Source organism: Bombus affinis, chromosome 8, assembly GCF_024516045.1.
Source record: "Bombus affinis isolate iyBomAffi1 chromosome 8, iyBomAffi1.2, whole genome shotgun sequence".
NCBI lineage: Eukaryota > Metazoa > Arthropoda > Insecta > Hymenoptera > Apidae > Bombus > Bombus affinis.
Window position 1 is genome coordinate 16,128,354 of NC_066351.1, and position 16,000 is coordinate 16,144,353.

Consider the following 16,000-nt stretch of genomic DNA (forward strand, 5'->3'; position numbering starts at 1 on the left):
TCACTTCTCGGTTGCTCGTGCTCCGAGTGCTGGCCTGTTCCGTCGCTACGATTTCGATGTCGTCTCTCTCTCTCTCTCTCTCTCTCTCTCTGCCGCGCTCTCCTCACGAAGAGGTTCTTCTTCACCGCGGTGATTTCTCGTTTCTCCGTCCGACCAGAAGGTTCCGTCTTTCTCCGGTCCATTCTCCGTTCTCTGGTCTCGTGGTCTCTCACCTGCGGAGAAGAGGCGTCCGACACGTCAGAATCACACCTTCTACGACTACCCGCTCACTAATAATCCGAACCCCCGTGTGCTGTGATGCCGTGTTCCTGGGATCTGTGGAATTCTCTGCGTCCGAACCCATGGCCGGCTTTTGTCTCCTCGCAACCGTCCACCGATTCCAGCCCCGAATCTCCGTACAATCCTATTTCGCGCTCGCGTCCTCTCTCCCTCTTCTCCGACGATTAAATCGTACGACGTAATTGTTTCTCGCGTTAGTCGGACACCTGTCCCCTTCCAACGTTTCCTCTTTGATCCATTTATCGTACGAGAAAGGTAAAAAGGAAGGGGGTGAAAATGGCGTCGCATGTACACGTACTCTTAGCATTGAAACGAAGCATCGGCCATTAGGTATCATTTTTCAGCGCTAATTGGGCCGACCGTTCGAAATATCACCAGCTATGCTTCGAGATATCGGAATCCGATAGAGCCGAAGGTAAAGAACGGCAAAATCTCTTCGAGGGAAATCCATGCCACGAATATCGGATATCGTTCTGCAGACCGTTGTAGCCTGGGCGTTAGTCGAACGCGCTACTTAATTATCCCGCGGCCTCTAATCTGCCTGCGCCGACACACACGCCACGCTATGCACCTAGTAGACGCTGCCGCGGCCGAACCTACTATAGACGTCGACGAACCTAAATCTCTGGGTTAACCGGCCCCGACCAACGGTGCTTCTACTTTCCAACTGTCGTAGATTATGACATTTTCTACGATTCAGCCCCACGTTCGTCGACCTTTCGATCGATCGTACGTTGGACAGCCTGTATCTTTCGTTAAATAGCGCCGAATCGTTTCGTTCTATCGCGCCCGATCCAATTACATCGAAATATTCACGTTCCCTCGCATCGACGATGGCCTCGGCCCTTCTTCCTGTGAGAGAACGAACGGAACACGGCTAGGAATGGCTCAAGAGGCGGAAGGATCGAGTACGAAGAAAGAGTCGCATCAGGAGGAGGCCGCGAAACGCCACCGATAAATTTCTCTGGAAACTGGAATGCCCGGGACCACCTCCACGCTTACGAGTTGCAACACTTCTGGCCGCGCTGATCGGACAAACTGCCGGCCGGCCGGTGATCTATAGTGATGTCCCGGCCTCGCTCGGTACAATAACCGAGGTGAGAGCGAGAGTGTAGGGGATCCAGAGGTCTGTAATCAGCAGCCGAGCCGCTGGCAGACCCTGCCGCCTGGTCCTGGGCCTCCTTACCATTAACCTATCCGGTACCCGTTCCGTTCCGTCAACCTGACGTCATCGTGATCCCTGATCATTCTATACGCGCGTATCCTCGCCGCGTGAAACGACCTGTACAGCGATCCTATGCAACTTTCCTGCCCCCTAGGTATCCTCCTAGGACTAGTTTAGGTCGTTGCGACGATGATTCTACCGGTGATTGATGCGATTGTCTATGACTTGGTTAATTGCTTTCGCTCCAAAAGGAGCAAAGTTGGGGATGTTGATATATCTTTAAGGCCATAGACCACTAAAGGGTAGAATTTCTAACAAAGAAACTCAAACATGACGTCATATATGAAAAATCATGTAACGCAAAGATACGCAGGGATAACGCACTTAAACGGATGAAAATTGTAAATTTATCAAATTTCTACGAGAAGTCGACGATGGAGCTCTAACGTTGAACGATAAACGCGTTATGTATAAATAAGCAACGAGTGAAAAATTAAATCTTTGCTCTTCGTATTGCAAATTGATTTCGTCCGAATCGACACGCGAATATACCCTCGGTCTCGAGACAGGTGAACTGCTTTCGTACGTAACGCGTCATTTTTCGTTTCGACCACGAAACAAATTGTTTAATTTTAAGATCGCCGTTTTACACCAACCATCGACGGGACATGCGATCCGTATGGAAAAGTCGAGCGAAAACGGCGCAGTATAAAACGTGTTAACGATCGTTCCATTCGTCGAATACCAGCACGAGGTGTCGGTTAACAGCATTTGAAACGCAAAGTTGTATCGCTTCGAGCGTTTATGCAGTGAAACGAGTAAAATCCATTCGTTCGTTCGTTTATGAGTTAATGCGTTTCCGTTCGATAGGTTAGGAGCTCAGAAGGGAAAAGTAGCCGTTGATTCGCCTCGTTCGTTCTTCCATACGTTATATCGTACGCTCCACATCGAGGACAATGGGAAAATAGATTGTTCGATCGGAGTATATTTTATGGACATGTGGTGCGTCTAACGCCGATACCGATATACTACGGTCGTCGTAATTAGCGGTCATCGAGGACTCGTTCCGTCGGACAGACTGTTTACCGGGAATGATCGAACGGGTAATCAGAACGGATGATTGACGGGTCTGATTTTGACGTTTACAGGCTGTCAGGCGAATGAAATCGACGTCAGACTTCCGCTAGGCAACTTTATCATTTATTATTCCAGTCTACCGGCTTTCCCTGTTATTATTCCGACCGTACACTGTCGACGATTTCGAGTATCGGCCGGTACACGTTTTCTAACATCGATACGCACGGGATCGTTCGACTAACGGCGACCGTGGCGAACGATAAACGCGTCGGACAGATCTAGTTAGCGTTCATGGGCTATCGAAGCCGACCGAACCGGTGTCCAACGCGTTTATTAAATGGTTTAATTTGCTAGCGACCGGCTCACGAGCACAGAGGATATTAATGACACATACACGGAAAATTGCACGGTACATGACTAACCGGCGGCGACTCGCGACTTAGAAAACAAACGCGACCCGTTTCGACACTGGCGCGCACGCCGATCTCCAAGGCGGACAACACCGTCCACCTCCTATAATAGAGCCCCGTACGAATATCGAGACTAATTCCCGCCAACCGTTCATTTAACTGTCAAACGATGATTAATCGAGCGAACATGGCCAAACGATTGACCCGGCCAAACTGGCCAACCGATTAAATCGTTGGACCCGTTAACGGCGCGCGACCGATACCGTGCTATCATTTACGTCGCTTCGACGTCCTGCAGCTTCCACCTGCTTCCTTATTCGCCGCGTAACGCGGAAGGAGTTACGTAATCTGCCGTGTTTATTTATCTTGTTGTCTCTTCGCTATTACGCGAAAAACGTCTGGCTTTTGATCTAGAAAAATTCATCGAATCTTTCCGACAACTTCCTATCTCTTTTATTAAAAAAAAAAAAAAAAAAAAAAAAAAGAAAACCTAGAGTCATCTTTTAATCGTACAATTCTTTGAACCTTCAAGGTTTCAACACGATCTTCTTATGCCTTCGAACATCCTCGTCAGATACTTTACACGACGATCGTGCAGTTTTCTCAGAAATGTCTTTGCTCTAAGCATCTTCCAAGAACGATAATACTAGAGCGAATTACGCGATTTTTGTCGAAACACGAGATGTTACGCGATCGCGGTGAATCGGTCGTGCGTTGATTTTCGTGCGAATCGCACGATACCAAGAGTTTGTTAGCGTCCGGACTGTTGAATATCATGGCTTTTTAGCCTGCAGGTGTCATTAGGGCGAGGACGAACGGACGGACGTTGATTGGTCTCGGCCGATCGCCTTCGGGGACACCGGCTCATCAGCTGTCCCGTTCGCGCCGCCGCCGCCGTCGCCGCCACCGACGAAGACAACGACGACGACAACGACGACGACGTCGCGACGACGAACCAACGTTTCTGTTACGTCTATACCAAGCTTCGTGTCCGCGCTTGGATCTTCTTTCGCCTTCTTCGATCCCGATTCCGTAGTATTACGCAGGAGAGGAAAAAAGTTGTCACTCGATCGTCCGACTACCGAATACAAAGATAGTTTCGTGTTTTTTAAAGCGTTCAGCTCTCGTGGATCTAGCTAGGCGATAGATCAGACGAGATAGACTCTTGCACAGTTCGGTGAACAGAGATTTAATTAAAAGCTAGTTTCCGTGATGCGCGTACGTAAAGATATGAACACGGTAGCTCTTGTAGTTTTTTTATCTTGTTCGAATCACAAAGACTTTGTTAGCATTCATGGCCAGTCTTGCTTCGTTAAACTCCGACAGATTTGGACTCTTACCCTTTCAGCGGGTAGAGAATTTACTAGAATCCAATTTCCGTGTGCGTCAAGGGATCGTTCATAGAGGTTGCCACGGGTTTTCGTTGACGTTGGTCCTTCGTGCCAATTCTGCGTTCTTATCTCGTTGGAAGCGCAAAGATTTCGTTAGTATGCCAGTTAGTCTCGTCGACGTCCATCACGGAGGCGTAGATCGAAAAAGGGCCACCGAATCGTAGTTCGCGAGTTCTCGTTAGCGTGGCTAGTTTCGCCCCGAAAAAAAGTCCACCTTCCGTGTAAATGAAACTCGTTGGCGAGGAGGAAGATCAAAGACCCCGGCAGGTAGAGAGGGTTCCTTCACGAGCACAGAGCAGTCGGTCTACGGGGAATCTAAAAAACGGCTGGAAAAAAGAAGGGCCGAGAAAACGACAACGAAGGATGGGGGAGGGCAGGAGGGAAGAAGAGGAAGAAGAAGAAGAAGAAAATGAAGAAGAAGAAGAGTGTGGAAGAAGAAAGCGGCCGAAGGAGGAAGGAAAGATTTGGGCGCGCAACGAGCGACCATCCGGCGGATATCGTATTAACGAGGCCCGTTGATGGGTCCAGCCTAGATTCACGCTGTCTAATTACATCGTGGACCGAGGGAAACTCGTTCCTCGCGTGCTGAAGCGGATCACGTCGAAATTATGGATCTGCCGCGCGCGGGGCCACGACTGACTGACGCATGACTGGCTGCAGGTTAAGCGAGTCAACGAGTAAATGAGTCCGAATTACGTGGGCGTGTCAATGCCAGAGAAATGATCTTCTGCCCTGGCCGTGCCACAGGAATTCCCTTTGCTTCGAGGATTATGCAAAGCGCCAATCGCTTTCAGCAAAGTACCGATCACCGATTTCCGAGTTATTTGGACTCCGTTTGTGTCCGTCTGTCTCCATTTTCGGGTTACGATACCACCGGTCGCGGTATAGTAATTGGAACATTTATATTAGCCATTCGAAGAAAATGAATATAAGAACGTCGAATCTCTGAGTTGGTTAGACCCGTTCCCGTGTCCTTGAGAGATTAAACGAATAGCCGGACAAGCCGTAACGTATCTCCGCGTTGAATCGCAGATCGCCAATTTACCAAAAAGCCTACGAAAGACGAAGCCTTTTTTCAAGGACCAATTTGCATCGCGGTTCTCGCAGCTAGAAGCGTGAATAAATCGGACAAGGAGAAAGGACAAGCAAGGTAATTTCACAACGGTGCGAATAAACGGGGGTGGTCGCGTGACACGATTAATTATCTGCGAAGGATTGTTTGCTCTTCTTATCGTCCTCCGTTCGATAACGCGCGTATCCGGCTCGATAATGTCGGCTCAACATCGTTTTATTTTCCAACGATGTCATTCTCGTTTCGGCCGGACCCGCGGACAATAAGCGAAATTACGTTGATGTACCGGTTGGATATCGGTTGAGTTATTGGTGTATCGGCTATATCGAGAAAATTGGCGGTGGTCATCATCGCCATTATGAATTCTTTATTTGGATGTTGCGGCGCTTGAATTACAGGGCGGTGTGGGCTACCTTGCTTACTGCTTCATACGTGGACTCGTCGATACCAGCGACGGCTACGAACCGACAACGCCACGTTTCGTTCGAACCAGCGCGCGATTCGTTTTATATCGAATCGCCACTCTTGTTTCGTTCGAACCAATACGATACTTGATTACGCGTCCATCGTCGTCTTTTATCGACCCGTCGAACGTCTACGTCGATAAATAATTGACGCTTATCAACGATCGAGTTAGACAGCGGTGAATTTAAAATGACGCGAGCTTTTCCAAACGCTAAACAAATCTCCTATTTCAAGCAGATACAAAGCGCATACGTGCATACTTGGAAAAGTAGCAATCAGATTTCTTCGCCTTTTCCTTCTCCCTTGCCCTTTCCTTCTTTCGCCGATTCTTCTCGCTTTCCTAGTTTTTGCCGCGTTTTACGTAACCGCATCGCGAAAGTCTATATTGCGGGGAGAACGTCTCGAAGCGGTATCGTCGTTGCACACGAGGCGAGCCAAGCGAAACGTGTAATCAGCGTGTATATGCTCATCGCAAGTAATCACACCTCTAATAGACATCCTAGATTCAGCCTCGATTAATCGATCAACGACGGCGGTAACGACGCGTGTTTTATATCGAGATAATGACGACAGGCTAATGACGGGCTCATTAACGAGACTCGATATAAAATGGTTCCGTTTAGCATCAGATATTCCGCTAACAGGAAGTAGGTCGGTAATACGCGCTTCGGGTATCTTGTCGTATATCTCTCTTGTTTGGGCAGAGACGGGGAAGAGACGGCCGAGGTAAAGAGGGGAGGAAAGAGAGAGAGAGAGAAAGAGAGAGAGAGAGAGAGAGCTGTTGCCAATGTCTGATTAGCTCTTCTATTTACGAGGCAGAAGCTAACGGCGCGACATGCGAATCGCCATTAAAACCAGACTGTGTATTAAAAACTCGATCGTTTGTTCACGGCTGTCGACCTTCTCACGCATCGTGTTCGATAACGTGACAGTTTTCACGATCCATCCGCGTTTCATGAATATTTTCAGAATCTTTGACGAGAAAACGAGATACGTGACTTTTCATAGATAAACTTTGAACGTAACTTCATACTTAACTTTCATACTCAAACTTTTCATACTTAAACGAATCTCGTGGAAAAAGTTTGTTTTCCGAAGTTGCGATATTGCCTTTAGGTTTGAAATTATAATCTAATGCATATAACTCGGTTTGGAATTTTACAAGTTTCCGTGTAAACGGAGTTTGGCTCGGTTATGACGAGTACCAGACTTTCCGCGAACGAATTCGGATCGCGAAATGACTTACTTTCCTCTTAATAAATTACTGCTTCGAGTAAACCCTGTGAATAACATCAAAAAGATTCTCGGAAGGGCCGCGTGTATCGCGCTATTTCCGGACAATAATTCTCATCCTCGCGTAGCCCTTTCAAAGCGTCGAATGTCTCTGCGAAACTTTCTACGGTGTACTCCGTATTAACTCGTAGCGGTAACTCGCGATTGTGCCTAACGTGATCCAACTAGACGATTTCTAAAGTTGTTCGATCGTTTCGTCCACCGTCTTTCTTGGTAGTCGCTTTGCATATTGTCTCGTTTTGCGGACAATGAGTTGAAATAAATCGTCCATCTGATGGTCTGTTTCGCCTCGGAGGACTTACCCTTCTGTCGTTTTCTATCGCATTCGGAGAGCGAATCGGATCGGTTTAAGGGAGGGCGATGGGACCAGGAACAGGGCACAATTATTCCTCGCCTTCGTTTTAAATGTCTTCGTTTATTTCGACTCACTATACACGCTACTAAGATTCCGTTCACACACACGCACTCTCTGCTTCCCTTTCACGCGTCTATCACCTCGCAGACCATCAAGCGCGATACGGATTTACATCTTACGCGATCATAAAGCTCACTAATTAAACTGTTGACCAGGTATATTGCAGTATCCCATCTATCGTTTATAAATCTCTTTCCATTTATTTATTTATCTATTTATTTATATTTGTTTGTCCTGTTGTCTCCCTTTCCGTTTATTCTAATCATGCTCGACAAATCTATCTCGTTTATGCGTAATATTATCGGAGGGGTAGGGCGGGGGGAGAGGGATGAACGATGTATATATAATATATATAGCTTATGTACAACGACGAGCACTTCACGACTGAACGACGGCTCTCTTTTATAATTTATACGCTATAATAATTACTTAATAACTTACGTAAATCGCCGATGCTTCCTCCGGATTACTTTTGGCTTTTTTTTTTAATTCACCACGATTATCATCTTTCGCTTTTCCGCAAATAAATACAATATGGTACAGGTGTCCGCAGAACGGCCGCAGCAGTTCGTCCTAGATATTCGCTAAAGGAAACGTGACATTCGTTCGACGTTTCGTACAGGATACGCGTACTTTTCTCTCTTTCATATAACGTGGATTACACTTTGCTCACGCGCTTCCCTTCTAAAGCTTTGCGATAAGAATCCACGTGAAACAGCCGATAAAATAGGATGGTCTGATCGCGACTGTAACATGAAAAACATCGTCCGGTTTCATCGACGGGTTCTCGACGGGGCTTACCTGTGAATATTTGGCAGTCTTTAATTTACAAAACATTATACAGCGATCGATACGTCGCTACCTCCGAAAGGATCGTCCATTCGGTATCCCCATCTTGACACGTCGACACGATCGTTTTAGACCGGATCACCAACAACGCCTATTATCCGTCTTATTAGACCGTTGCAGACTTTTGCAGACTCTATTCAGTCTTTGTACATCTTCTCGACGAAGAAACGTCGCGGACGACCTTATCTCCGCGAATAAATCCCATTTCCTCCAACCCTATACGATCTCGCCAAAACGGCTTCGTCTTCGTCCGTTCTCCGCGATACATTGCCGAAGAAGACGCTTTCTTTGTACTATGCCTTGTCCTTCCGTCCTTACGCATCGATTACGATACACCCGAAAGACACGCTGTCGCCACGATCACGGTCGATCTATACGACAATCTCGATCGGCCCCGTATCTTCCTCGTGCTCTCTCGTATCAAGTAGGTACTAAACTGCGAAAGTCCTACTCGTAACCGTATCGAGTCGGTGCAGCACGTAGAAAAGAAGATCCGACTGGAGCTTCGCGTAGGGAAACACAGGGAACGTTTTCAACGATCGATCGATTATCTTCCTTGATTACTCTCGGCAGACGGCTGCCTTCGCGAGCCTCTGGTTGCAAGAAATCGCGGTTTTTCCTCAACGACGAGCATCGAGGCGTCTCGTCCCCTACGACTTCTCGTCCATACTGCTCGGCAGAGGTCGTTTCTTCAAGATCCCAAGATCCTGGACGTTCTCCAAGAATGTCTTGTGATGTTGCGCGACCAGCAGCGGGTTCACCGTCTGCACGTCCTTCTTCAGTTCCTCCATGTCCCTCTTCAACTTCGCTCGTCTGTTCTGGAACCACGTGATTACCTGAGCGTTGCTCAAACCCAACTGCGTGGCGATCTCGTCTCTGTCGGCCGGGCTCAAGTACTTCTGGTACAGGAATCGTTTCTCCAACTCGAAGATCTGCTGATTGGTGAACGCCGTTCGACTCTTGCGCTTCTTCTTCGGCTGCTGCCGGTTGTTGAACAGGTTTAGGTGGTTCGCTTGCTCTGCAACAAATACGGTTCGACAGATGGTTAGACGAGACGTGTTCGTTGCAACGGGTTCGACGCGTTCATCGCGTTAATAGAATCGATTCCCGTTGATAAGAGTTTCAAGTACCAACGAGTTGTGATTACGTGTCACGTGATCGTTCCCACGTTTCTCGTCCAGCGGCTCAAGGTAAAGAAACGTGATTGCGGAAACGTGTGCGCGGAGAAATAAGGTAGAACCAATCGATTCGAGGCATGCGTGACTTCTTGTCGGCGAATCCCATCGAATCGAGGACGTTAATGATTTCTATTCCATATCGTTAGCAACAGATGTGGGTAGTCATCGCGTCGACTACGATCAAAAAATTCTTTCGCCTAATAGAAAATATCGAACGAGTCTCTTACAAAAGACTGTACGACACGTACACGTAAAGCAATCGTTTCCAACGCTTCGAGAGGTCTGAAATTTCGCGTTTTAAGATGTACGAATTCGGAGTGCTGGAAACGGAGCATCCCGGTATACAAAGCGCCCCACCATAAATAAATACGTCCTGAAATTCGAGGGCCGATTCTTTCTAGTCGTCTTTCTAATATCGAAATTTCTTAATCTCCGAACGAGACGGCTAGAGGAGAAATGCAAAACGAATCGGACATGGTCGGGCGTGTTTGAATGCCCGGCACCTAGAACAGGGTCCCTTCTCCCACACGGTGTTGCTCCACTCAGCTTCCACGGCCACAAATCAGATGCATTTTCGTGTGGTGGTAGGGATCTCTCCATAAAAATCGTATTACCTATTCGTCACGGTGTTCAGAGGACGGGATTCCAGCGGAGCTTCTCGTCCACCGGATGTTGGAATTTTCGTTGCTTTCGGCCATGGTACCCTCGACGAAACGATCCCAATTTGACGGACGCGGACGATACGAACCGAAATGCGCGGTTAATACGATAATTGTTCGAGCGTTCGAGTTATAGAGTCGCTTTCAGAATAACAGAGATTCGGTATTAATATTTCTGCCGTACCCTTTCTTTCGTATCTATCCGTTTCGAAATTGGCGTCGAGTTAGAAACGGAAAATCGAGAATTCATCCACGGCTGACTTTATCGTCGGGCAAACGCCGTTTGTAAGGCTCGCGATACCGCCGACGGTCAACGTCCACATGCCGTCCACTTTGAATCGAGCTGTACTTTCCTAAACGATAAAGTCGTTTGAACAGTTCATCGCGCGCTCGTTTTTAGCGACACGCTCGCAATTTTTTCCATCCATTTCGGCGATCCCTCAAGGAGGGTACACAGGAAGCCGAACGCGGCGGGAAACGGTGGCGAGATTAGCGACGGCCGTTTTCGCGATGGCGTTAGCCATTAGGAAATAATCGAACCGAGCGACGAAAAAGAGAGTCGGCCGATGAGTCGTGGACAAGGTAGCCGCGGAGTCTCTACAGGATCAAAGAACGCCGCCATCGGTCACACCTGCGCAACCCGACTGTACAGTCCAGCTTGAAAACTACCTCGCCGATCAGCGATCGGCCTTGCTTCGTAAGCGTTCGCCTCAAGGATGCAACCTTCCGTCATTCTTTCGCCGTTGTTTTAAACGCGCGATATCTTCACCCCTTAACTCTCGTGCATCGGTTTCTTACCCGATCGAACAAATTTTCCTAAGCAGAGAAAACTCTGTACCGAAAACTCAATACTTTGTTTTTGAGGTGGGGATTTTAATAGAACTATCTCTAATCCGTTTAATCCAAAGTAATTGGAAAATTGGTGTGCGAATAAATCGCGTCTCGAAACGAAAAATACGTATCGTGAAACGTGTAATTCGAACGAATGAACGTTGACAAGGAAGCGGAGGGTATATTCCGCTTAAGAGCACGATTTCGATCCTTTAATTGTAAATTATCGGGTTAATGGCGTTGGCTCTCACGGCTCTCGATCGCCGCGCGTTCGCGATTCGGTCGAGCATCTCTGTGGACTTTCGCCGCCACGTATCCACGCCAAGTTATCGGCACCTATCGACCAAGATAATATCTATTACGATGTCTATTACCGACGGAAACTGCTTTCGTAACGGTTGCCCTCCCCTCCCCCCCTCCCAAGCGCGCAAGAAGACGCGCTTTTCTATCCGCTTTTCTCGGTTTTATCCGCGCTTGTTTTTCCTCCGGCACGGTGGACACGTTCGACTACTTTTCTAAACCACACCCGGAAACTACTTAATTACCAGTAGGATAGCAGAGCGTTTAGCGTTCACCGAAAGTGTTATTACATCGCCGTAAAGCATGCAGATTCACCGTTTTAATGCCTCCGGTGATCGAGTCCGTTTCTTGCGCCCTCTTTTTTTCCTTCTTTTTTATTGCTCAGAGAACTCTTCCCTTACAATCCAAGGAATTGTCTAATTGTAAGCGTCTAACGCGCTGGCTTGCTACAAGTGGCAGTGCTAATTACGCTCGTACCAGCTCGTTTACCTCGAAAATTACATCGTCTCGCCGCTACTTTATCATCTGACGGCTGTTTAAGGAGAAGCTGCCGCAAAAATGCTCCGCATCCATCGTAAACATTAACGTTTTGCCTCGGTTTACGAGTTGCTTCTTGTCGTTGTCGTTGTCGTCGTCGTTTTCCATTTAGAAGCAATCTTTTTTTCTATTCTACCCTCGCTTCGTTTTCCCCTTTCTCGGTATCTGCCATCCGAACGTGACGTACGCGAGCACGGTTTTTCTTTTCGGATACGCCGCGTTTCGAGCGAGAAAAGTACACGATAATTTTATCGTCCCGTCGTCCTACGCTTTGTCTGTTGCGCGGTGCTCGAATCTCTCGAAGCAGAATCCAGAAATACAACGATGGCAGGCGATGGTCGAGGAAAGAGAAGCGACGGAGAAGCGACGGAGAAGCGACGGAGAACGGAAGAAACGAGAGAGCTCGCAGAGATATTAGTTTCTGCGGTTGACTCGCCGCGGAGATTTAATTCGTTTGATGTTCACGAATTCGCCGCTTCGTCCTTTCGCAATGCTTCTCTTTCTCTGTATCTTGCCGTTATTGTTGTTGCTGTTGCTGTTGCTGTTGCTGCTGCTGCTCCATGATTCCCCTCCTCTCCCCGTCCCGTATATTTTCTCACCTTTCTTTGTCATTACGTGGTACTTTGTATTTCGTCAGCACTCTCCTCTCGCTTCTGCATCATCCCTCTTTACGGAGAGCCAAAGACAGAATCTTGCGCGGACTCGTACTCGACTCTTTCGGTCGTTGTCAGCGATGATCTGCATTGCGCGTATTCTATACATTTGTATTTTTACCAATTACGCTTTGTTTCTTAATCTGTCGATTCTAATTCGATAGCGCGAGTTAAAATTCTGAGAATTTCAATTCATTTCGTGGAATGCCGTAATTTATAATTTCATTTCATCGCTATCAGGAATATACGAAAAGGAGCAAGAGAAGCGGCGTTGGCTGATAAGAAAAGGATCGACGAGGCGTCGGGCGACCCTCGTCGCTTCCGATACCGTCGATCACAGAAAAAGGAGAAGACGATCGGACCACCTGCCGCACTCTCTAGCTAGGTGGACCACAGGTGGCCAGCAACGGTCGTTCGATTAACACGGTGACTCTGCCGAAATCGCGCTTCATTACGAGACCTGTTATCCCTGTCCATTCTCCCTTGTTTCTCCGAAACGAGCGAAACGAGCGAAAGGGGCGATGGATCGTCGACGATCTTTCATAAAAGAGGCAAGGGGAGAAGGGAAGAAAGGAAAAACGAGGAAACTATTCGAAAGACGCGAGGACCGTAGACGTTACGGGCGTCGATTCAAAGTTGCAAAGCGGTCGTGCGTCATTAACTTCCAAGTTTCCTCCTTGGTCGGTATCTCTCCGTCGATTACAACCGCGAATATATTAAAAGCAGCGGCGTCATTCGTCTCGCGTCCTGTCCGCCATTAATAAGCTATCAACGTAAATTTTATTTTAACGCGTTAATCCCCAGACGTACGACGGCCCTTCAAGCGGAAGTCATCGCGTTGGCACTCGATGCCGCGGTGGCAGCCGAGTTTCCGCACGCCAATTGGCGTGTCCGTTCGCCGTTGATACCGTGCCGATAGAGCACAAGCGATGGAGATAGCCTACCTGTACAGGCAGCAGTTGGAATTTCACCTTTGGATCCGTTTATTTTTTCCCTTTTTTTCTTTTTTTTTTCAACTACTGACGTTTTTTGTCACATGTTCAGGCGTCTCGTGTGCTTAACCGCTTCGTACGCCGCGTTCCACCGGCAATGGGATGTACGATCGATACTGTCAGTGGCCTGTGTCAGAGGTCGATTCGCGCGTGCTGCCGTAAATTTCGTGACTTTTTATGGGCCGCTGAACGACCGCGAAATGAAACGACGGTGACGCGTGACGAGCCGAAGACCGACAACCGTTGCCGCGTTTTTTTATTTTCTCGTGGTACGCGCGAGAATTTGAATTTCACGAAGATGAAGGAAAATCGAGCAAAGTCGGGAAAAACTACGTTACTATCGTAAAGATAGAATTATCATAGAATAGGTTTCGAATCGTAAGGAAGTTTTATTACGGCAGAACGGTGCGTGGGTTAATGAAATTAGCGGACTGAGAAACGAAATTATAAATCGCGCGTTAATTACGGTGTAGAAACCAGCCTGCCTTAACGAACGGCACGCATAAAAAGTTGGATAATAAATGTCAGCAGTGAACCCTGATGCAATCACCGAAGGATATCTTGCGATCGGTACATATATCCGAACGAACGTGGCCTCGTGAAAACGCGGCTGGCTAACAGGGACGAAAGCGTTCGGCGGCCATTTTGGTTCCGCTCCAACAGGAACCGCTCGAGTAGAATAGGCATCGAAGCTAAGAGACGATTTTCAAACGATCGGCCACCGATCCAATAAATTATTCGCTAACGGTTTCTCGTTAACTGACTTTTGATACGGTCAAACCGTGAACACCGTTCCCTCGCTTAGGAAAATTCGATCGATCCGCTCACTCATCCTACTAATAATTTCTCCGAATGCCGCTTTTCGATCGGTATGTTTCGTTGTTGAAAGTAATCTGACGGGTAATCCGAAGGGTAATCCGAACGAACGAATTTCGAAGGAAGACCGGAGCATGTTTGGGAAAGTAGCCTTTGATTTCCGCGAGAGAAGAGTTTCGTAAGAACGAAGAAACAACGCGCGACCAACGTCGAGTAACGAGCGTGTATTACCGTTCCGTGTGGGACGATACGCGTGAAACGCTTTCTCGCTCCTTGTACTCGAACGAACGAGCGTTGTTGCGTTTCCTTCTGTTCAGCATTCGACGAAAGATCCTTGCGATATTCGGCCGCGTAAAAATTATTACGTTTTTCGGCTATACGCGAAAGAACATTAATACTAACCGCGTTTTTCCTCTATCTGTGTGTGTGTGTGTGTGTGTCTCTCTCCCTCTCTCTCTCTCTCTCTCTCTCTCTCTCTCTCTCTCTCTCTCTCTCTCTCTCTCTCTCTCTCTCTTTGGCCAATACTTACAGCGAAAGAGAATTTGTTTCTCCACTCTTTGTAAAATACATAGTAATCTATATTGATTTTGAAACGTCGTAATCTCGATCGTTGGCTGAGAATCCGCTCTTGCTCGAATGCCTGTAACGCGTTTCTACCGCGTTCGTTAACTAGAAAAAGAAGAGAATATCGAACGAAGGGAGCTTCGTGAACCGTTCGACGTGTAGTTATTCGAGATACTAACGTATATACGAGCTGGGCGGTTAAGAGCGATCACAAAGAAAGTAGAAGCGTGTATAATGCGGAATTATCGAGTGGCAGACAGGTATGCTGGAAGAACGACCTGCCTGCAAGCCCATCGACGTGATTTTTGGAGCGAGACGAAAAACTAGCCGACCGGTTAGCGGCATGAATCGCGAGACAAGAGGAACAGGGTATAAAAAGAGGAAGGGAAACAGCCTACGGATCCGATAATAACCGATGCGTTGCTCCATCGAACGAGGCTACTTCCACGATCTCATAAATTTATTGTATCGTGATAAGTGGAAAATTCGAAGGTATCTTAATCGATCATTAACCGATTTATCCGCTGGATCCCTGTCACGGCATCGCCGACCGTTCTCTAGATAAGACCATTCAACCTTTTATTCCTGTTGCGTGTTTACGTTTGTACGGCATATATATCGCGTGGAAGAAAAGTACAACTTCGAGTCTGAACATAGGTATACCAAATTTGAAATCCTGAAACACCAATACCTTTCGATTCTACCTTCGATATCACCAAGTATTAACATCAAAGTTGCGTCATCGCAAGATCGATTCAAACAACGCGATCGAAAGGTGAAAGGCGGCCACCACCCCCGTCGGCTATTCGACGCCCAACCCCGATCCCGTGTACCATGGGCTGCGAAGGAAACGTTTCGCGAGTGTCCTATAAATAAGACAGAGGCTGTCCGGTGACGGGCTAACATCCGAGGCATCGCCGGTATCAAAATACTCGTTAGAAAAGCTCGCCGGTGGCACGCGTCGCCGCTTCCCCGAATATTTTGCTAATAGGTCGTTCGCTCGTGACTCGAGAGGACGCCACGAAGGATATACGTAAAGGGGACACGTAAAAAG

General features: G+C 47.7%; 1 protein-coding gene across 1 annotated transcript in view; it reads right to left on the bottom strand.

Moving 5' to 3' along the window:
- Positions 1-7,547: 7,547 nt before the first annotated feature.
- Positions 7,548-16,000, bottom strand: part of LOC126919746 (lateral signaling target protein 2 homolog) — a 44,306-nt gene continuing 35,853 nt past the window's right edge. Inside the window, exon 2 of the mRNA XM_050729321.1 lies at positions 7,548-9,434. Within this exon, the coding sequence (XP_050585278.1) occupies positions 9,067-9,434 (368 nt within the window). The 3' untranslated portion in view covers positions 7,548-9,066. The remainder of the gene's footprint in view (positions 9,435-16,000) is intronic.